This window comes from Mustela putorius, unplaced genomic scaffold (assembly GCF_011764305.1).
Source record: "Mustela putorius furo isolate JIRA1106 unplaced genomic scaffold, ASM1176430v1.1 tig00000430_pilon_pilon_pilon, whole genome shotgun sequence".
Lineage (NCBI taxonomy): Eukaryota > Metazoa > Chordata > Mammalia > Carnivora > Mustelidae > Mustela > Mustela putorius.
In genome coordinates this window covers 7475304-7496907 of record NW_025421377.1, presented here as the reverse complement: position 1 = coordinate 7496907, position 21604 = coordinate 7475304, and the positions used below count along the sequence as shown (strand labels likewise).

Genomic DNA, 21604 nt, shown 5'->3' with positions numbered 1-21604 from the left:
ACTGGAGCAGCGCTGCAGCAGCGCTGACCCCTGCTTCGATATCACGCAGCCCCCACCCGCCTCTCGGAGGGCCCCAGCCTACTCAAGCTTGGAGTGTTTCGGAAGCCCTTACGGGAGTTGGTGCGCCTGGGACGTTTCGGGGCCACACGCAGTCCCAGGCAAGCCGGGAGACCGGGAGACCGAATCCGCACGGGAAGCAGCGGGTCGCGGCCTGGTACCCGGCTGAGAGGCGGGGCCGGCGGCCGAGGGGAACCCCGCCCCAGCCCCGCCCCTCACAGTCCCGCCCCCAAGCTCTAGAGTTTCGGCTTCCAGCTCTCGCACTGCACTAAGTCCCGGGACCCCGGGAGAGCTGGCGGTGGGTGGTTGTGTCTCTTCTGCCCGCGCAGAGCATCACTTGCGCGCTGCCGAAAGCCCGGAGCGGTCGCGCAGCGGGGATTTCCTGTCCTCCCAGCCCCCGCAGACGCCCCTGCAAGCCGGGCCGGAGCCAGGGCACCCGCCCCTTTGCGCCCACAGTCCTGCACTACGGCGCCCGTTCCACCTCCGCGCCTTCTTCGCGGGACAGGCCCAGGGGGAAAGAACCGGCGCCCGGGTCCTGGGCACTGCGCCCGGCGCGAGGTGCGGGATGGAGAGCAAGGCGCTGCTGGCCATCGCTCTGTGGCTCTGCGTGGAGACCAGGGCTGCCTCAGTGGGTAAGGAGCCCACTCCCACTCAAGGAAGGCGGAAAGGTCGGGTGCGGGCGGAGAGATGGGGGGATGCGGAGAGGTCCTGGAGGCCGATCTTACTCGGAATCAGAGAGCTGGAAAGATGAAAGTGACTTGACACTTTGAGTTTTTTCATTTACCAATGAGGAAACTGAGGCTCTTTGATTGGTTTAAGATTATCCAGAGATTTGGTGGTCTCCCGAGCCCAGTTCCTTTCCCCCACGCTCCCGACTATGGTCTCCGACCGGGCCTCGGGCTGGAGCGAGTGCTGCGGGGCCGACACACCCTCAGGCTCTCGAGAGGTCTGGGGTGGGAAGGCAGGCGCCCGGGGTTGGCAGGCAGGAGGTGCCCCCGCAGGCGGGAACAGGCGGTGGAACTTTGTCCCGCTGGTTGCACGGTTCCAGCCCGGGGCGCGCGGAAGGACGCCTTGCAGGGAGCGCAAGCCGGTTTGCTTCGAGCGCCTGTATGGTGCGCTCAGCTCTGCTTCTGCAGGAGTCGAGCGGACCCCGGTGGGCTGTTCCCTTCTGGTCGGAACCCACAAACATACCCACTGTATGAGGTGCAGTTCAGGGAAACTTTTCCCCCCTTCTTTGGTGCAAGATGATACTTCCCTTGCAGAGAGGAGGTGAAATTGGGCTCCAAGCCGGGGTTGTGACAGCCTCCCCAAATGTCTCCAAGTTAACAGTCACCTTTCAAAGCTTTGGTCCTTGGGATAAGCGCATGGTCAGAAGTTCACGTTCTGAAAACTTAACTCTGCGGGACTAGGTAGCTAGATTTAGCTCCACTCCGCGCTTTCCTTGCCACGTATATTTCAGACTCCTTCAGGACTAAGAACACCCATGCTCTTGATGCAACAAATGTCTGCCTTTCTCTCTTCGCTTTCCTTGCCCGATGCCTCTTTCTCATATCTCTTTTCTGTAGCCACAGTTTGTTGATTTCCAGACTTCCATTCTTTGGAGGGCGAGGAAGGGGAGAAGGTGGAGGGGAAAACAAGTCAAATAATTCAGAGATAAATTCCTTATATTGAAATGAAAGAATCACATGTCTTAAAAAAAAAAAAGACACTCATATACAGTAAAAAGATCATCTGTCTATAGTTATTAAATTTTCTTAATAATGACTTGGTTCATCAGGGCCAGCTCCACCAGGGACGCTCATTTGTCCCTGACAAGACCTCTCTCTCCCCCTTTATGGTCTGGAACATGTGGTTGTTCTGTATCCCACAAAGAAGTGAGTTGCTTCTAAGCCTGGGGTGTTTCATAGCGCAGCGTTAGTAACTGTAATCGGGTTGTCCTGAATATAATGATGAGGTTGCCCTTTTGGAGTGTGTGACTTGCTTAATTGGATTGGGCTGTAATTGGTGCCATCAAATTCTAGAAACAGAGGCACTGTTGTTTTTCCTTCCTGTCTTTGAGCTGGAAGGGTAATAGTGCACAAATTAATTAATTTTGGTTAGGGAATTTGAACATAGAAGGGCTTTTTATTGAGTAGCAGCATATGTGCTTCTTACAGTTGTTTCTTTAGAATTTTCCGAAGAGTAGAACTTAAACTTGCCGATGAAAATGAATGAAGCTTAATGGAGAAAAACAAAATTGAATGTTGGTTGGTCTACAGATAGGAATTTAAAGATATCTTTATTGATAAAGCCTTGTTGCAAAGATTTTTGTTGTATACATGTCTCTAGAATAATATGGTATTGTCTTAGCTTCCGATGAATGGAGAGCATATCTTTAATTTTTTGAACATAAGAAAGTGAGTCTAGAGTATGAGATAATCTCTGATAATCATTTAAGAGAGATCTTCAAGAACCTCTTATTTTGGTGGTAGGATGAACATGCCTTATTTAGAGCTTTTTTTTTTTTTTTTTTTTTTTTTTTACTACCATTTTCTTTCTCATGTGCGTGAATAATTAAGTTCCTTCTCATTTGGATTATTGTACACATTGTGTTAAGTTACTGTTTTCAGTGTGTTTCTTAACCTAGTGTTTCCCAGACAGGTTTGATACTTGTACTCATCCAAATGAGTTGTTTTCATTTTCCTCATCTTAAAGTGAGACACCATCGTTAAAAGTCTTTTCTATTGCTTTTAAACACTTCACTTTATTGTTTATCTACTTTGGGTGCAGTTATTTCCTTCCATATTAAAAAAATGCTGTGCTAAGTAACTGAACATGATAAGCCAGGTCAATAACTGTCCAAGAGTGTCCTATGACTGTGGGTGATCGAGTCATCTGAAATATTTGTGAAAATGCAGATTTGTAGGGCTCAGGATATCTTACACATCCTAAAGTTTAAGAATTACTAGCCCAAACACAAATCAGTACCGATACCAATTAGTTTCTGAGATTTATTGATATAACTTAATTTCTAGTTTTTTTTCTTAAAAAAAAAACCTATGATATTTATCAACAAATCTACAAATGCACATCTGAGTGAGCGTGTAGGAATAGGTGTGAGCAGTTATTCATTTTGTCTGCAGCTGTTCACATTGAGGTCCACAGATTCAATATACGGGGTATTTGCACTGGATATTTGCTCAGTCTCTTTACTCATACTTTTTCATATTTGCTAATACTGTCTTATTTACCCACCAAGATCAGTGCCAGTTTAGACCTTGAGAGTCAGTGGTTCTTTTTAAAAATGTTTTTATTTACTTATTTTTTAAATTCTAGTGTAATTAACATACCAGCGTTCTATTAGTTTTGGGTCTACAATATAGTGATTCATCAGTTCTATACATTACTGAGTTCTCATCATGATACGTGTGCTCTTAATCTGCACCTCCTGTATCACCCGTCCCCTCACCCACCTCCCCTCCGGTAACCATCAGCTTGTTCTCTATATTTAAGAGTCTGTTTTTTATTTGTTTATTTTGTTTCTTAAATTCCACAAATGAGCGAAATCTTCGGTATTTGTCTTTCTCTGACTTACGTACTTTGTTTAGAATAATACTCTCTAGCTCCATCCACGTAGTTGCAAAATGGCGAAGTTTCATTCTTTTTTATGGCTGAGTAATATCCCATGACATCTACCTCTTTCTTATCTACTCATCTATTGATGGACAGACACTAGGTTACTTCCTTATCTTGGCTAGTGTAAATAATGATGCGATAAACACAGGGGTGCATGTATCTTTCTGAATTAGTGTTTCCATTTTCTTTGGGTAGAGAATCATTTGTTCTTAGTTGATGTGAGTTAAGGATCGTATGAAACCTGCAAGCTTACCCAGCATCCATCACTTTTTAAGGTGATGTTTTTGAGATCTTGTTCTTAAGGCCCTAGCATAACAGACAGTTTTTCTTTTTTGGATAGATTGTCATCATTTATTAGCTCTTCGCTTGTAGTTCACAAAGAACTCTGTTTTCTTGCTGGGGAGCGATCCATGGTGAGGAATCTGTCCTGCAGTATTTTTAGGTGAAGACAGCGTCTTGTATCCTAAGCTTGGTATCAGGGAGAGCTCAGAGCTTTGATTAATAACTTGAGATTCCCCAATTTTAATTCATTAGTATTACACTTTTTTAGTTCCATTCTCTAAGGAAAAGTGTATTAAAGGTGTATGATATGGACACTGGCAAATGTCCCTCCTCCCCACCCCCCGCCCAGTTCCTCTCACCTAGTTTTAATGTACAGTTTTCCAACTTTGGCAGTTCAGTTACCAGAGGAAGTGCTCTAGAGAATTGATAAAGGAAAATGAGACAATGTCATGGGCCCTCCTCCCCCCTTCAGGGTACATAGATGAACTGTATAGAAATCTCTCTTAGTGGTATTCATTAATCAGCAATTTAGTCAACTGTGTGCATCCTATGCTTTATAAGAAATGTCAGTGGGTCCTTTCCCAAGGGAGTGAGATCATCAGATGAAGGTTCATTTGGTTTCAATGTCCTATATCCTTTTGTAAGACCTTGAAGTTGGCAATGCAGGAAAACAGGAACTCCACCCTAGCTCCATGAATTGCAGAACTTTTGTGTTGGTTTATGACCATCTGCCCATTCTTCCTGTTATGACACAGTTTGTGAACTTTTACTGGGAATGGTGAAAAGTAAATTCACAGTTTTACACAATGAATTGCTGAAGAGGCCTTTTAAAGTATAGAGTGTGCATTGTTTATGGAAGGTGTTTCCTATTGGGTCTGACTCAGTGGCAACCATATTCATTTATTTAATTTGTTTCTAGGTTTGCCTAGTGTTTCCCCTGATCTACCCAAACTCAGTGTACAGAAAGACATACTTACAATTATGGCTAATACAACTCTTCGGATTACTTGCAGGTAAGGATTCATTTTACATTCAGATTTCCTATGTTAAGTAACTCCTTGTTTATTGAGGGAAAAATAATCTGCATAAGCAGAATTGTAGTAGAGTTGTAGTAATTGTAAATAGTGAGGTTTTTAATAAGTGATTTAATAATGAAAAATGAGAAAGCTCTTCTCTCAGAAATTTTGTAAGATTTTTCTGGAATTGTTTTCCTGCTCCTCTCTGCTCCCCCCCACAGTAAATAGTAGACATTTGATAAATATTGAATAAATAAGTGAAATTGAGGATTTTCCCTTTTACCCTTAAGGGATGGAGTTGAAGGAGTTTGGGACCATATTTGTTATATTCAGAATGGCTCTTGGACATTTGTTTAGCCCTTGCCAGGAATTTTACTTTCTGATGAAATTATGACTGTAGTAGCAGTCTGATATTTGGTCATTAATATTACTGAGTGCATGTTCCATACAGGTAATGGACTTCATGCTTCGGCTTGATGTTCTGGAATTTTGCTAGCAAGATTTGCTAGCAAGAAGTCGTGCTATTGATTTTTTGCTAACAGGGGAAGCCAGGTTCTTTGAAAGGGAGAAGCATTTAGATTTTGTGTCATAGCCTCAACCCCCAAAGGAAAAGTAGAAGACTTGGGGGTTTAATGCAGTGACCTGGAGACGTCTCAGGAACCTCTCAGTGTGTCTTTGGCAGAGATGTGGGGTGGTGAGATTGCCCTCACCAGGGGTGCACAGAGAACCTTGGTCAGCTTACTGCCATTGCTTACACTCGATGAACACCAGCGGTCAACATGACACAGGTCTATTTCAGACTGTAGACTGCAAAGGATACTCTCATCTCCTTATCAAGGGTAGGTAACCCATATCCAGCCCTTGGGAAAAGACATGCAATTGTGCTATTTCTCCAGCTTTGCTATCCGAAGACACATTTCTTAGTGGATTTTCCATCTTCAATAACAGAGGGTATTTAAAATCCCCAAAGATCCCATACTTCCTTTTAAAACTCATACAAAAGAATTTTTTAGGTCCTGGAAAAGCCATGGAGTGTGTTAAGGTAACTTTGCTCATGTAGCTGCAACTTTGTGGAAAGTTCAGATTCTTTGAAAGAAGTATCAATGATGTTGCTTTTCTTTCTTTTTTAATGTGGACTATCTCTCTTAGGGCTTTGCAGGGAAATGCTACAATGAAAGTAATCTGTGTTTGAATGCAGTCTGTATAAGGTTCTGTGAGGCTCTGAAACAATTGCGCCCTCTTCCTTCTGAACCTCACTTCTTATATTCCTGCCTGCCACTGTTACCTGATGACTCTGGCTTCCTTGACATTCCCCTGATACTTCAGATATTCCTGTCCCAAGGCCCTTACATTTTCTGTTCCCTCTGCCTGGAATACTGTTCTTCCCTGTGTTTATATGGCTTCATCAAGCCCCCTCCCTCCAGAACTCTTTACTCTTTGCATATTCTATATTTTCTCCACAGTACTTATCACCACCTTACACTTTACTTACACCATAAATTTTACTAAAAAAAATTCAGCTTCATTGAGGTTTACTTACTATTTCATTGCCTGTTTCTTTTAACTAGACTGAAGTTCCATAAAGGCATAGGTTTTTGTCTGATTTGTTCATTGTTGTGTCCCCAGACTTTAACAACACTTGGCACATAGCATCCGCTTAAGAAATATTTGTTGAGTAAATAAGTTAATTAATAGAAAACTCAGGAATTCTTATAAGTGGTGTCTGAAGCTGAGTTTATGGCTTTTTGTCATTTGCCCATTCAGTCTGTCATTGGTAGAAGGTGGTGAATCTATCTGTTGAGTTTATAAAAGTTTGAGAAACAAACCTTCTGTTTTCTTAGAAACCGCCTCATAGTGTGGCATTACCCATGATTACTTCCCTGGAATTAATTTTTCAGTGGAGAGAGGGACTTGGACTGGCTCTGGCCCAACAATCAGAGTGGCTCTGAGAAAAGAGTGGCAGTGACTGAGTGCAAGGACAGCCCCTTCTGTAAAACGCTCACAATCCCAAAAGTGATTGGAAATGATACTGGAGCCTACAGGTGCTTCTACCGGGACACTGACAAGGCCTCAACCATTTATGTCCATGTTCAAGGTAAGTAGTTACATCAAATTCATTTCCCAAGCTGATTTACCAGGTATAAAACACCACAGGCAGAGAAGAATCAAGGACAATGGAATGTGACAAAAGGCTCGCTCCAAAGGCTGTTTGCCAGGAGGAATACACAAAGTTCTTTTCTCTCAAGATTTCCTCTGAGAAAGAAAATCAGATTCATTGCTTCGTCCTGGAACTTGGGCCCATTACATCTCTTGCCCAGTTAGTGTGGTTCTGCTCTTTGTTTCTAAGGGAAATCTGTGTTCACAATTGGCTACGGGGATTTATAAAAAGCCTTCTGACATTTGAGAAAAAGAACCTGAAATCCTTGAAAAGGGGGCTTCAGGGGTGTGTTACGGAGAGGTTTCTGTGGAGAGATAGGTTATCTACAACAGGGTAGGAGATTTTCTCAAGAATGTCCAGGGAAACAGCCAAGGGCTCTGGAGCTTTTATGTATATGAGAACTTTTCTTTTCTGACTTACACTTCGTGAAAAACAATTTCCATCCTCTTGTGCAAATGAAGATACTGCCGTAAAGGGCTTTTTGAGGACAGTGTTTCTTTCCTTTGCTGGTGTGGTGTGAGGTATTGGATGATATACAACATCTTTCTTGAGTTTGCAATTTGGGATTGACACCATGGAGGTCAATTTAACATCCATGTAGAATAAAACACAATGTTACATGTATTTAGTATGTACAATATAAATTATTTTTCTTTAGTGTTTCAAAAATCTTTTACTATGTTAATTTTCCTGTGGAAACCCGACCTGACTGATGATAGTTATAATTCTGTCATACAATTTTGGGGAATGTTAGTGTTATTAACATTAGTACTAATTAACAATAATTAGTACTAATTAGTTAGTACTTTGCTTAGGTATACTAAATATTTTTCTTTTCAGTGAGAATGAGCTGTTTAGACATTTTATTTACATATTTGTATAAATTTTTTCATCCCAGAGGATTTGAGGCAGGTGAAGATAGCTTAGACTTTTTTCCAGAAGCATCTTGGATATCTCCATTTACACATCAATAGTGCAATATGGCCAGTGCCGTGGGAAAATGGAGACTACATCAAAATAACGTATGTCATTCCTGGACTGCACAATATTTGAGAATTTTTTTTGCCCAGGGTGAGCACAGTCCAAGATAGAATTCTATGCCCTCCTCCTTCCTCTGCAGAATTTGAAAGAGACAAGGCTCAGATCTTCGAGAATTTCTGGCTCCTTTTGATCTGGCAGTCTTGGGAGATCAGGCTTTCTCAGAAGATTGCAAGGATTTCCTGCTTTTAGCCTGTCTGGAAATACTACAAGATGAACCTCTCCCATAGTATCTCGTTATTTCCTTCTCCCCAAGTCAGGAAACCTGAAGACATGTGAAAATTCATTTCATGAGTTACAGTAAATATTTTATTTTGAGAGGATGGGTGGTTGTTTGGGTTTCTTTTGTTTATTTCCTTTTTTTGGAATACTGAAATAGAACTGATTTACTGAATAGCTTTAGTCTTACGTAAGGGGTTAACTTAGCTCCCAAGGACTTGTTCTGTAAGCAAGCTTGGTAATATTTCATAGTATGTGGATGAAAGTAGGTAATATTCAGAAGTAGCAATCCCTGGCACTGTTTATTTATGCATTGCCTGTCTTTGGGTATACCATTAAATTCTGCTTCCTGTCTAAGCCTAATGTTCTAGGAGATGAGCTATCCAAGATTTTTGTCATGAGGTTTAACAATGAGAAAGAAAGCACTGAAGTATTCCTTATGGACGGCCCTTTAATGCCCCTTCTGGTCCCTACCTTGCTTCCTTCGTCTTCTGACCCCATTCCCTCCAGCAATGGATGGAGCCAGGAAGTGGGTCTTGGCCTCATAAGATAATGGCTATGGCATGTGGTGGGCTGGATTGGCTGCCTTTCTGTGCTTTCCAGCTGGGAAGGAAATCAAACTTCTGCTGTTGCAGGGAATTAGCTGCCTTTCTCCCTCTGGCTTAATTAACTCTTTCTTTACTTTGACCAGACATCCTGAAGAGCTCTGGAAATGCTCGATCAGGTGTGTTGGGCATAGCAGTCTGAATCATTATCTCTGTGAGATTTCAAGTACGATTTCACAGTACAGCGACTCTGTCTCTGGGGAGTGGACTATTTTTCCAGAGGTGTATTCATACGTAGGAACAATGTTTGAATGACATTAAAATCTCTTTAGTTTTCTTCTCACCTTTTGCCATTGGTTTTTTTTTTTTTTTGAGTTTTTGTCATTGAAGATTTAATGGTTGCTGAATTTTAAACTGAACCCCAAACCACTGATCATTATTTTATAAAGAATCCCATACCTAGTGCTCACAATCTTAAAATACCCACATCATTTTTTTCTTGAATAATTGAATCAAAAAGTTGTTTTCTGCTTATTTTAAAAATCCTTTGGAATCCATTGCTTTATTTTCATGGCCCTTGGACATTATTTGCTTAAAAAGAGAATATGCTTTTTTTGTAAGCATCAATAAAATTCAGTAGGTAAACTACAGATTTAACTTCAAAATTAATTTAAAATTTAAAAAATTACTTTAATGTACTTGAAAAATATTTAGTGTCTATGAAGAATATATATGTGTATATGAAAATGTATATGAAAAATGAAGTATGCTACTTCATTTTGAAAAAAATCATAATGATCCATCTGTTTCAATGTGGAACCTATAAAATACATTTTACTTGTTGATGATCCTAATGAAAGGAGTCAATTTCATTCTAGGGGTTTTCTTTCAGATTTTCACACATACACACACACATATACACACACACCCTTTCTGCAGCATATCTTTGGAGCCAGAGATCTACCAGCGGACCAGTCTGTGGATTCCTTTGCCTGCTGTGAAATGTCATTCTCAATCATTTGCTTCTCTGGTTAGAGTTTATGAACTGGAAGCAAAATCAACTTTTCAGTAAATGCCATTAACTAAGGGAATTAATTTTTCTTCCAGATTACAGATCTCCATTTATTGCTTCTGTTAGTGACCAACATGAAGTTGTTTACATCACTGAGAAGAAAAACAAAACTGTGGTGATTCCATGTCTTGGGTCCATTTCCAACCTCAATGTATCACTTTGTGCAGTAAGTTACATCTTTTTCAGTCATTTCTCATGTTTTCATAAGGTTAAGGTGGGTAGCCTATATGTAATACATTATCAGCCGTATGTTTTAAAGATCCTCTGGGAAGGGTCAAAATGATAAAGCCAGTTTATATTCTTTAGTGATGAATTCTTTAGTGATCATTTTACATGATTTTCACTTTTGGATAGCACTTTATTCAATATTTGATATTTCTTTTCTACCCAGAGGTATCCAGAAAAGAGGTTTGTTCCTGATGGTAACAGAATTTCCTGGGACAGTAAGAAAGGCTTTTCTATCCCCAGCTACATGATCAGCTATGCTGGCATGGTGTTCTGTGAAGCAAAAATTAATGATGAAAGTTACCAGTCTATTATGTACATAGTTGTGGTTGTAGGTAAGTGGTCAGTTTTCTTTCTGTATCATTAAATCAGACATTAAAGACTAGCTTCCTATATTAAGATCCTGGAGATTAAGGTACTGGGTGAAGGACAAAAGATATTGAAAAATATATTGATTCAAGATCTAGTGTGGGGCAATCCATTACATCTACTCTTCTCTACTAAATAAACCTATGCACAACTGAGTTTTTCTATTTTCTTGCCAAAAGCAAGGATGGAAAAGAGTGTTATTATTGGAGCATATTTTATGGAAAATTCAATGTTAAGAACATTGCTTGGCATCAGTTCTTTTAATTATACCTATTTTATGGAAAGCTCTATAATTTACTAAGGATGGCTTTGTTGGCTATTGAGTATTCACAAATACTGCTTTTCTAGCCACTGAGCTACATCTTTGAGATGTAGTTTTGCTTTGTAAGTCTCTGTAGTTTTGCTTTGTAAGTCTCTGTAGGCCATTTTGCTGGGAAGTACCAAGTATTGGTGAGGCCCTCAGGGAAAAAAGATGTGGCACATTTTGAAGTTGCATCATTTTTGAAAAAATACATGCTAAGTTATAGATTTGTTTTCTCTTTCTCTGTGTTTTCAATTTCCTTGCTCCAGGGTATAAGATTTATGATGTGGTTGTCAGCCCCCCTCTTGAAGTTGAGCTGTCTGTTGGAGAGAGGCTTGTCTTAAACTGTACAGCAAGGACTGAACTAAATGTGGGGATTGATTTCAACTGGGAATACCCTTCTTCGAAGGTAACACTAACACTGCAAAGCCAGGCCTCTCAATACTTTGATAATAAGCCGCAATGGAGTTGACTTGAGAGATAGGGACCTCTCTGGCCAGATAAAATGTAAGGCCCTTAACTCACTCACAGACACACACACACACACGCAGTTTAAAAGAACCACAGAACATAGAGCGTCCACGGAAAACTAATGCAACGCCAAGAACTTGGTCCCACTCTGCTACTATCAGGCTGTGAAGATGAATTTTCTCTAGGTTACATCTTTCCAAGTTGCATTATTTCTCTGTGGTCCAAAGTCTTTGTTCTGTTTTCCCTCTAAGGGAATTTGTCTTCAAGAGAGGGCATAAAACCCACTTCTCCTTAAGCAGTGGTCGTATTTGCTTGTGTTTGTGCAGTACATATCCATCTCATCTTTAAAAACCTTAATTCAGTTGGTCCCATTGATTTCTCCTGAAACCAAATATATTGGTTGTCTAGATGTTATGAAGTGTGCTGAGGTCCCTTATTTTTGGCATGAATAGTGTTCTCCAAGGGCCAAGGCTTGATCTTGGGGGTATCTAAAAGCTACCAGGTAATGTTGTGCTGGACTTTGAAAGTTCAGTGAACTCTTTTTCAGCATCGGCATAAAAAAGTTGTCATCCGAGACCTAAAAACCCAGTCTGGGAGTGAGATGAAGAAATTTTTGAGCACCTTGACTATAGATGGTGTAACCCGGAGTGATCAAGGGCAGTATATCTGTGAAGCTTCCAGTGGGATGATGACCGTGAAAAGCAACACGTCCGTCAGGGTCCACGGTAAGCTAAGATCTCCTTCGGAGTTATGCAGTGCCTTGAAAAGTGAGATATTTTAAATAAATTTAGGTTGGCTAGTGATTCCTACTTTGTTCATTCAGAAGACATTTTTGAGCTCCTGCTAGCGACACCATATGACCTAGAGGCCAAAAGCACAATTTGGGTTCAAATCCCAACTTTAATAATGAGGTGAGCTGATACAGTAAGCACTTACTAAGTTTTACTTGTTGTGATTATTGTTGATGATTAGTAGTATAATAAGCAAAGTATTATGATCTAAGATAGTTTTTAAATTTTCATTTTATGGCAAGGCTGAGAGGTCTGTGTTTATTCATGGGCTTTGTAATTGGGGAGGCCTGGATTTAATTACTGTCTTTGGGGCTTTGAACAAATAACTAATTTCTTATTTATTCTCTTCCACTTAAAATAATGTCACATAATAGCACATAAATATCTCAGTTTAGGTGATAATTCATATGGCACTCAACTTATAGGCCTTGGTAAAGATTTTGGATTTTATAATATGGGAACTCATGGAAGAGTTTGAGCAGAGACATGCTCTGGGTTTATGTTTTTGTAGGATTCCTATGTATTTTTTGAGAAATACTTTAGGGAAGTAAGGGCAGAAGTAGGGACACCAGTGGGGGTCTAGTTGCAGGCATCCAGGTGAGAGATGGTGAGTGGCTTGGGGAAATGATCTGATTCTGGATATATTTTTGAAGATAGAGCCAGCTGGATCTGCCTTTTGACTCAGTGGCTGTGGGGGGTGGGGTAAGAGAAAAAGAATAGAAGATGATTTGAATCAATGTGGGCTAGTGAGCGAATGGTGGTTTTATTTACTGAGAGAGGGAAGACTGACAGGAAAGTAAGATTTGGAGAAACAGTGTTAGGTCTGTTTATTTGGACATGCCCACTAAGCATCCAAATAGAGATATTTAATATATACACCTTGAACCCTGAGAAGTCAGAGGAAGAAATACAAGTGTAATAGTAATGTGGATGGCACTTTATGGCTGAGCCTGGAGGAAGGTGTAGCTAAAGAGAAGTGGCTGAGCACTGAGTCTTGGGACGTATGGTGGAAAGGGATAAGGTCCCCTGGGAGTAGAGAAGGAGCTTCCTAAGGTCCCTGGAGGACTTGGAGGCTTCCAAGGCTTCCCAGAGGAGCAAACTCTTGAACGGAAACTTGAGCAGTCAGTAGAGTAGACTTGCAATGTGCACCTGGAGAGAGAGGAAAGCAAATTCAGAGGCCAGTTGTGTGGGAGAAGCTGGACCGTGACCAACGAAAGGAAGTGTGGGGAAATCCCTGCCCCGTGGCAGCTCAGACTCCCTAGATCTTTGACTCTTCACTCGACATGAAAAACTAAACCAAATGACCATTTATAACAAGTTGACATTTATGAGAATAACTATTTTTATTTTCTTCCAGAAAAACCTTTTATTGCTTTTGATAGCAGCATGGAATCTTTGGTGGAAGCCACAGTGGGAGACCGTGTTAAAGTCCCCGTGAAGTACCTTGCTTACCCTACCCCTGAAATAAAATGGTAAGTATTGCAGATAAATGCAAAGCGTTGTTCCACCTGAAAGCAAACCCTTAAATTAAACTAATTCTGGGAACTTTTTTCCTCCAAGGTATAAAAATGGAAAACCCATTGAGTCGAATCACACAATAAAAGGGGAGAAGGAACTGGTTATTACGGAAGTGAGTGAAAAAGATACAGGAAATTACACTGTCATCCTCACAAACCCCATGTCAAAGGAGAGACAGAGCCACATGGTATCTCTGGTTGTGAATGGTGAGTTTATTCAGTTTTCCTTTTCTGCTCAAAATTAATTATAAATAGTACGATTATATCTTCTTAAACAGCCAGGCCACTTTTCCTTTGTCACCTGTTGCTGCATTCCATTCCCATCATGAATAGGCTCTTATTTTTAAAAAATGACCTGGAGCAGTGGAGTTGAAATGGGGTGTAGGGCAGTGCGCTCAGGATATGTTTGCCTAAGAGGCCATGTAAATGGACTGTTTGGTGTCAAGTGCGATATTCACATAGATGATAGACTTGATGGCTCTATGCTGTGAAGTAAGAATGCCTACAGGGACAGTTGTTGTACTACCTTTGCTCTTATCTCATGAGATTGTCCTATGAAATTGCACCTGGCATGCAAATGTGCAAGAGTCTTCTTGAATTTTGAGGGAAGCTGCTAGTATGATGCAAAGACAGGTTCCAACTCAGAAAGCTTTTGCAGGTTGACATTGTTGGCTTGTTGAAACTTATTATTTTTTTTTTCTTAAACAGGAGTCTAAGATCTATCTGACTCTGAGGCTATAAAGGGAAGATACTAAGTTTTTGATTTAGGGTGATTTGAACGATGTTTTCCCAAACTGAAAGTGTTCTGGGTAGGGAATAAAATAGTATATGGTCAAGTAAGTGTAGGAGATATTAAGTCAATGTACAACAGGTGTCTTTATAGCAGGACTTATCAGGACCTTTATAACTTATAACTTTATAACATAACTTTCTCCAGGGAAAGACACATAGAGTATGAAGGGTTTGACAAAGATATTTGACCAGAGCATCCCCTTTTCACCCTGGAAATCCATTAATCTCTTGCCCCATGCACAGTTTGGGAAATGCTTTTCTGTTAGAATTCTTTGTTCTCCATATTGGCCTGGCATATGAAAACTTCAGGATCTTATTTTGTAAATTAAAGTGTTTCCCTATATATCCTGCCACCACTCTGTATGTCTGCGGAGCTTTGCTTCATTTCTTTTCTGGGACATCAGCTTCAGGGAGAATTTTAAAGGGAACAGGTTCCAGAAATGTCACTCAGAAGCCACTCAGGAGTCAGACATTGGGGAATGGTGAGAAGCTGAAAAGCTAATGAGTAGGGTAGGGAGAAGAAGATGAACACAAAATAAAGATGTAAAAAGGAACATTGTATATAACCCCATCTCAAGAATTCATGAAGTCACTAAACATATGATTCACCCTAGCATTTACCCTGCTATATGAGATAAATATAAAAAGTCAAAATTTGAGAGTATAACTTGAGGCTTTAAGTTGGTAGCAATGGGGGAATAGTTTTGCATTAATGACTTTGGAACCAGAAAAAGAAAAAAAAAAGGAAAGAGAGAATAAAAGTGAGAAAGAGGGAGGGGGGAGGGAAGAAATGGAAGGGAGGGAGAGTGTGTGGAGGGAGGGGGAGAAGGAAGTGGAAGAAGAGGAGGGAGAAGGAAGAGAAGCAGGTTCCCTTGGGCAAGTCAGTTAATGTTTCTGTTTCATTCTTCTCCTGTGTGATTAAGTGAATTAATCTATGCAGAGCACTTGTAACAATGGCTAGCACTTAGTGAACGTATTTGCTGTGCTAGTCCCAATGAGTTTCTTTCTTTCTGATCTTTTGAGATTGGGAGCCCAAGGAGAGTTAACCTTGTCACGCAGACAGAGAAAAACTGAGGCAGAGGATGGACAGACTTGCACACAGTCCTCCACTTAGGAGGATGATGGTTATCACTAGAAGTCATATCTCCCAATTCGCAGTCTAGATGTTCTTTGAAAAAGAAAAAGAGGGCAAAATCATATGCTTATAGAAACACAGGCTTCAGTTCATGAAAACTTCCACTTTCTGTTTCTCCAAGTGGATTGACCATTAAAATGTGGCTTCCCCCTTGTCCAGTCCCACCGCAGATCGGCGAGAAGTCCCTGATCTCTCTGGTGGATTCTTACCAGTATGGCACCACACAGATGCTGACGTGCACGGTCTACTCTGTCCCCCCGCCACATCACATTCGCTGGTATTGGCAGCTGGAGGAGTGCGCCTACAAGCCCTCGTGAGTAGCCCACGTCCTCTTTTTCCTGCTGTTGTGCATTTCTTAACAGCTACACTGTGGTATGATGCCGTTCCGCCCCGAGAAGGCCATTCCTAAGAAAGTTATGCCCCAAGTTATACTTTCACTATCCTTCTATTATTTCCATGTCTTATGTTTTAGGACATGTCTTTCCTTGGGGTGTCCCACCTTGAGATCAGCTAGCTTTCTCTCCCTAACTTAGCCCTGGTGCGCAGACGTCTCCTAACGCAGGCCCTTTGCTCACTTTGCAATTGCTAAACTTTGGTGTTTTTCCTTATATTCACCAGTCAACTGGTGAATACCGCTCTCTCTCCTTCTTATCTGGGAGAAGGTCCATCTCAGAGGAAGAGCTGGTTGATATGAGGGAGCTTCAGACCTGGCTGCAGCCTTTGGATTCTCAGGCCCAGCTTATCAGGTTCTCACACAAGTCCAGACATCCTTAGGAAGACAAAACAACAAGCCACCCACTACCACCCCGAGCAGTTCACTTCCTGTTGTTGTTTTTGAGATGGCCACTACTAGTTTCTTCCTCAGATGCTGACCATTTCCTACACAAAGGCTGCGGTCCCAGGGAGATTACTTTAAGAAGCCCAATGACTTCTTAGTTTCCTTGTCTTCCTTTGAACTAAATTAACTTGAATTGTCTTGTCGATTCAATTTATGAATGGAGGTTTGTTCCCAGAATAGCTGTTTCCCTCCTGTATCCTGGAAGAATCTACCTAGAACCTCTTTCTTCTTTGCAGAGGCCTATTTGTAATTGGCGCCAAATTGTGTAATGCGGTAGGGTGCACTGAAAGTTATTTCTAAGAACATAATAACCAACCTCGGACTCCTTTCCTTGCTGTGGATGTGAACTAAAGAAAAATTAAGTCATAATAAGAGCTGTTATTTCTTCCTTATAGCCACGCTGCCTTAATGACAAACCCACAGACTTGTACAGGATGGAGAGATGTGGATGACTTCCAGGGGGGAAATAAAATCGAAGTCAACAAAAATCAATTTGCCATAATTGAGGGAAAAAACAAAGTGAGTTTGAAGTTCTTTAATTTGAAAGTCTCTCTCTCTTTTTCTTTTCTGGAAGAATAGAAGGACGGAATGGAAGCCCAAGGTCAATCTTATGGGAGGGATATCGGAGATGGATAGTCGCATTAATTGTACGATAAAATACTAACATATTAAGTTACTTTGAAAACACCACTGACTTTTAGAAGTGCCATCGACTTAAGAATATCTTACCAGAGGATGGTAAAACACATGTGCCATTAAATCTGTACATCTGTGTAAGGTGATTCTGATTTTACAAATACGGCAATGAGAAAATGCATAGTGTTAAAACACTTTATTTCCTTTTCGTTTTCCAGTGTCTGTTTTGGGTAATGCATGAACCACACGAGCGTAATTATAATTGTGTGGATTTGAGAGAGGTCAGTGCAGTAGTAGGAATGGAGTACGCAGGTCTCACAGGTTGAATTTTAGTCTGAATTCATGTGCATAAACACAGCCTCCCTGGTTTATGGCCTGGGTTTTCTTTTTTTTATTTTTAAATAGACTGTAAGTACCCTTGTTATCCAAGCGGCAAATGTGTCAGCTTTGTACAAATGTGAAGCCATCAACAAAGTTGGGAGAGGAGAGAGGGTGATCTCCTTCCATGTGACCAGTGAGTACCGCTCTGTGTGTGGGGGGAGGGCGTGTGGGGTCTCTCACCAGCTGGCGCTAAGCTCTCTGATACTCTGTGATCCTTGCCATTCCTGAGTGCCATGGTGTTTCAGGAGAGGACTTGGACTGATTCTGGGTGCTTTTGTTCGTAATTGAAGACTGCTAGCTCTTGGGCTCATGTGAAGTCAGTGCAACTGACACTCCCATTCCCTCAGGAAAGGGAATTGTTTCACATTGTTTTTAGCCACAAGTCCTGCATCGTAATCATGTCTCCACCATCCAAGTGTAACACCGCACTTGGCTTCTTGGGGTTCCTTCAGGGGGCTTGGTGCTGAACAGTTGACAGCATTGAGTTTTCTGGAGGGAATTATAATGGCATAGAGACAGTTTCCTCCCAATGCTGCTGATTCTGCCTGTTCATCTCAGTTTTATGGATAAGCTTTAGCTGACTGGACTAGGTGAAAGAATTCAGTCCGAGCTAATTTGTTTTCATAAATACAGCTCTAATGTCACTGAGTGTGAATTGTCAATGAGGAACTAATTTTTAAAGTTCCATGTTATAATTATCTGCTTTGAATATGTTTTGGGGTGCTTTTTTTTTTTTTTCAATCTCAAAAAACTGCATTTAGAGCTCAAAGTGGAGATTTGATGTGTATCTGTGGACTGCATTTTGGTAAAATAATACATTTTAGGGCCGGAACTGTCTAGTTTGATTGTTTTCTTGTATTACATTGCCTGGGATTGCTAGAGCTTCACTTTAATTGATGCTTTATAGCAGTCTGAAGACAATAAGGAGAGAATCGTGTGCTGCCCAAATTAAATCATCATTTTCTAACCATGGGTTTTATATTTCAGGGGGCCCTAAAGTCACTTTGCAACCTCATGCCCAGCCAACTGAGCAGGAGAGAGTGTCTTTGCAGTGCTCTGCAGACAGAACTATGTTTGAGGACCTCACGTGGTACAAGATTAGCTCACAGGCTCTGCCAAGCCATGCGGGAGAGTTGCCCACACCTGTTTGCAAGAACTTGGATGCTCTTTGGAAAATGAATGCCTATAAGTTCACTAATGGCACAAGTGACATTTTGATCATGGAGCTCCAGAATGCATCCTTGCAGGACCAAGGAGACTATGTGTGCTTTGCCCAGGACAGGAAGACCAAGAAAAGACATTGCGTGGTCCGACAGCTCACGGTATTAGGTAGGGAGGCAATTTGGGGTCATCAAAGACAGTTGGAATGCCTTCAATGTCGTGCTTTTAGGGACTATAAGATTACTGTCCTATAGGAGCTTATGAAGTAGAGTGGTGCACACTTACCTATTCACTGAGGGTTCTTGAGGCAGAAGGGGGCGAATAGTGGTGAAGTGATGTATTAAAGAGAGAAAATAACATGTTTCTTTCCAGCTCTGACGATAGGATTTCACTAATGTCTATAAGGGATTAGCTTAAACTGGGAAAATTCCTGCTTCACTCTGTACATTAGTATATTTCAGTCGACACATACTGATGGAATGCCTACTGTGAGCTAAGAAGTTTTCAGAAGTTCACAGTGGTGAGTAGGTAGACGAGATGAGAATGTAGGCAACCACTGGACAGTCATGGCACACTGAGGTCTCTGTGTCCATGAGGACAGGAATTGTTTTCTGTCTTACTCCTTGCTGTAGCTCACATCACAGAACATAGTGGCACATACGAGGTGCTCAGTAAGGTGTCTGCCACATGAAGAGTATGATTAGGGGGTTGTTTAGGACATGTGAGAGCCGATGGGACCACCTGTCCCTCTGGGTCATCCTGTGTAGTCCAGCATAGAGATCTATGGGATGATCATTTTAATGAGCAGGTAGCTTTGTAAATTCCCCCAGGGAGCCACTCTCCACACCTCATCTAACTTGGGTCTTACACAAAAGCTGTGCAGTCATGCCTCTGTCTCTGGGGAAATCAGACAAATTTAGGAAGATCTCTTTGTGTCCACTCTCTCCATTTCCTCCTCTCTGTCGTGTGCCTTCCCAATTTCTGGGAGACAGGTGTTGTCTGATTTTACTCTTAAGAAGGGAAACAAACTGCCCAGGTGAATGAATCTATACCAAGGCTTTAGAAGAATACTATCTTCCTCAGAGGGCTTGGCATATTTTAAGAGTCATCTTCAGACAGACTCTAGGATAGTGTTTGCTAGTGTTAAGACTTAGATGTTAAAAGAAGGAAAATTTTTGGGTGAAGTCATTCCCAGAGCCCTTCTTATCATATCATATATAGGACCATGTGTTTTCTGTTCACCTTGGTGACCAGTCTGGTTTCAAAGTAATAGAAGAATTCAGAAAGAGACGTGAAGGACATGCCTGGAAAATTTGTGCTCACATGGAACTGGTTTGCTTCTCTAGCGACTCCCAAGTTCTTTTCCTAGAACTATTCTTAGAATAGACTAGAGCCCAGGACATTTGCTTAAACCCCAATGTAGTTCACCAGTGAGGTAATCTCATTTTGTTAAATGTTAAAGTGGATCCTTTCAGCAAGATTCCTTTTGATTACTTTGGACACGATATTTCTATAAACCCTTAATGGAAGGGCAAATCTCAAGTTTTGCTGTACATTGCAAGAAATACCCATGGGCTTAATTTTCTTGAAACCTTTGACTTTCTTTAGGGATGGTTGTCTTGCTCATTTGTGTTTTAGTGGAAATGGCACTGGACTAGTCCTTTAGGTTTGCCAGATTCTGTTATTAGTTCAGACACTTACTTAGTTACAGGGACTTGGACAAGTTGCTTACCTCCTGAACTGCAGTTTTTTTTTTTTTCATCTGTGAAATAAGATTAATATTATTGTCCATTCTGAGATTGATAGGGAGCAACAGAAATAGTATAAGTGAGTTTTGTAAAAAGTGCCAAATAAATATAGGGCATTCTTTGTTGAATTACACTGAAGTTTCACACTTTCCAAGAGAAACATGGTGGAATTCATGGGTGTCACTGGCTAGAACTTTCATGGGAGGGAAAGTTTCTCTTTGGGGAAGCTAATTAATCTAATTGTGTCTAATTAGAGGAAAAAAACATAAAAGTGACAACCTTTATTTTGTGATATGACAACCAGTTAGAATCACTAATAGGACTGTTCAAAGAGATGTAGTGATTTATCTCAACCATCCTGACTTGTTCCATTTAACTTTACTCAGTGACCAACGGTACTATCATCAACTTCTGTGTATTTGCAGTTTAGTAAATCAACAGCCTACTGTTTATGAAGTTTACACTGTTTATTAGTTTACTGATGCTAAAACCATTTCAAAAGTTAGAACTAAACGTGTGATTTTTTTGTGTGTGTGCATAGAGCGTGTGGCACCCATGATCACTGGAAACCTGGAGAATCAGACTACAAGCATTGGTGAAACCATTGAAGTTTCATGCACCACATCTGGGAATCCCCCTCCACAAGTTACCTGGTTTAAAGATAATGAGACACTTGTAGAAGACTCAGGTGAATAAAATATGTCTCTCTCTCACTGGTTGCAGAATTTTCCTGGAGACATGCCCCAAACCCCACATTATGTCTAGATTTGTTTTCGATAGTTAAAAAAAAAAAAAAAAGCAAATTAGGGTCCATGGTCTGGCTCATTTTCTAGACTCCGAATTAAAGTATTTAGAGCCTTGTTGAATTCTCAGGGAAGCCGGGGGCGATGAGTCAGCAGTGTCTCCTGTACCACGCTTTGGAATCAGACACTAGTCCAAGGAAAGGACACCATTTATATTTTTAGATTTTTTTTTTTTTCCTGAAAAACTCCACCAGATCACATCACAAATAGAAACAATTACTTTTCTTATCTCTCAGGTATTGTACTGAAGGATGGGAACCGGAACCTAACCATCCGCAGGGTGAGGAAGGAGGACGAAGGCCTCTATACCTGCCAGGCATGCAGTGTTCTTGGGTGTGCAAAAGTGGAGGCGTTTTTCATAGTAGAAGGTCAGTGGAGTTGCATGGACACGTCATGGTTTTAAGAACTTAGCTTGTATCGTATATAAACTCACA

General features: G+C 41.1%; 1 protein-coding gene across 1 annotated transcript in view; it reads left to right on the top strand.

Annotated features, from left to right (window-relative positions):
* Positions 1-311: 311 nt before the first annotated feature.
* The window catches only part of KDR (kinase insert domain receptor), a 43911-nt gene continuing 22618 nt past the window's right edge, over positions 312-21604 (top strand). The window contains exons 1-15 of the mRNA XM_004775511.3: positions 312-689; positions 4874-4967; positions 6869-7065; positions 10038-10168; positions 10394-10562; positions 11167-11306; positions 11916-12093; positions 13517-13631; positions 13720-13883; positions 15763-15916; positions 16837-16960; positions 17483-17591; positions 18446-18787; positions 20909-21055; positions 21407-21538. Coding sequence (XP_004775568.1) covers positions 623-689; positions 4874-4967; positions 6869-7065; positions 10038-10168; positions 10394-10562; positions 11167-11306; positions 11916-12093; positions 13517-13631; positions 13720-13883; positions 15763-15916; positions 16837-16960; positions 17483-17591; positions 18446-18787; positions 20909-21055; positions 21407-21538 — 2263 coding nt within the window. The 5' untranslated portion in view covers positions 312-622. The remainder of the gene's footprint in view (positions 690-4873; positions 4968-6868; positions 7066-10037; positions 10169-10393; positions 10563-11166; positions 11307-11915; positions 12094-13516; positions 13632-13719; positions 13884-15762; positions 15917-16836; positions 16961-17482; positions 17592-18445; positions 18788-20908; positions 21056-21406; positions 21539-21604) is intronic.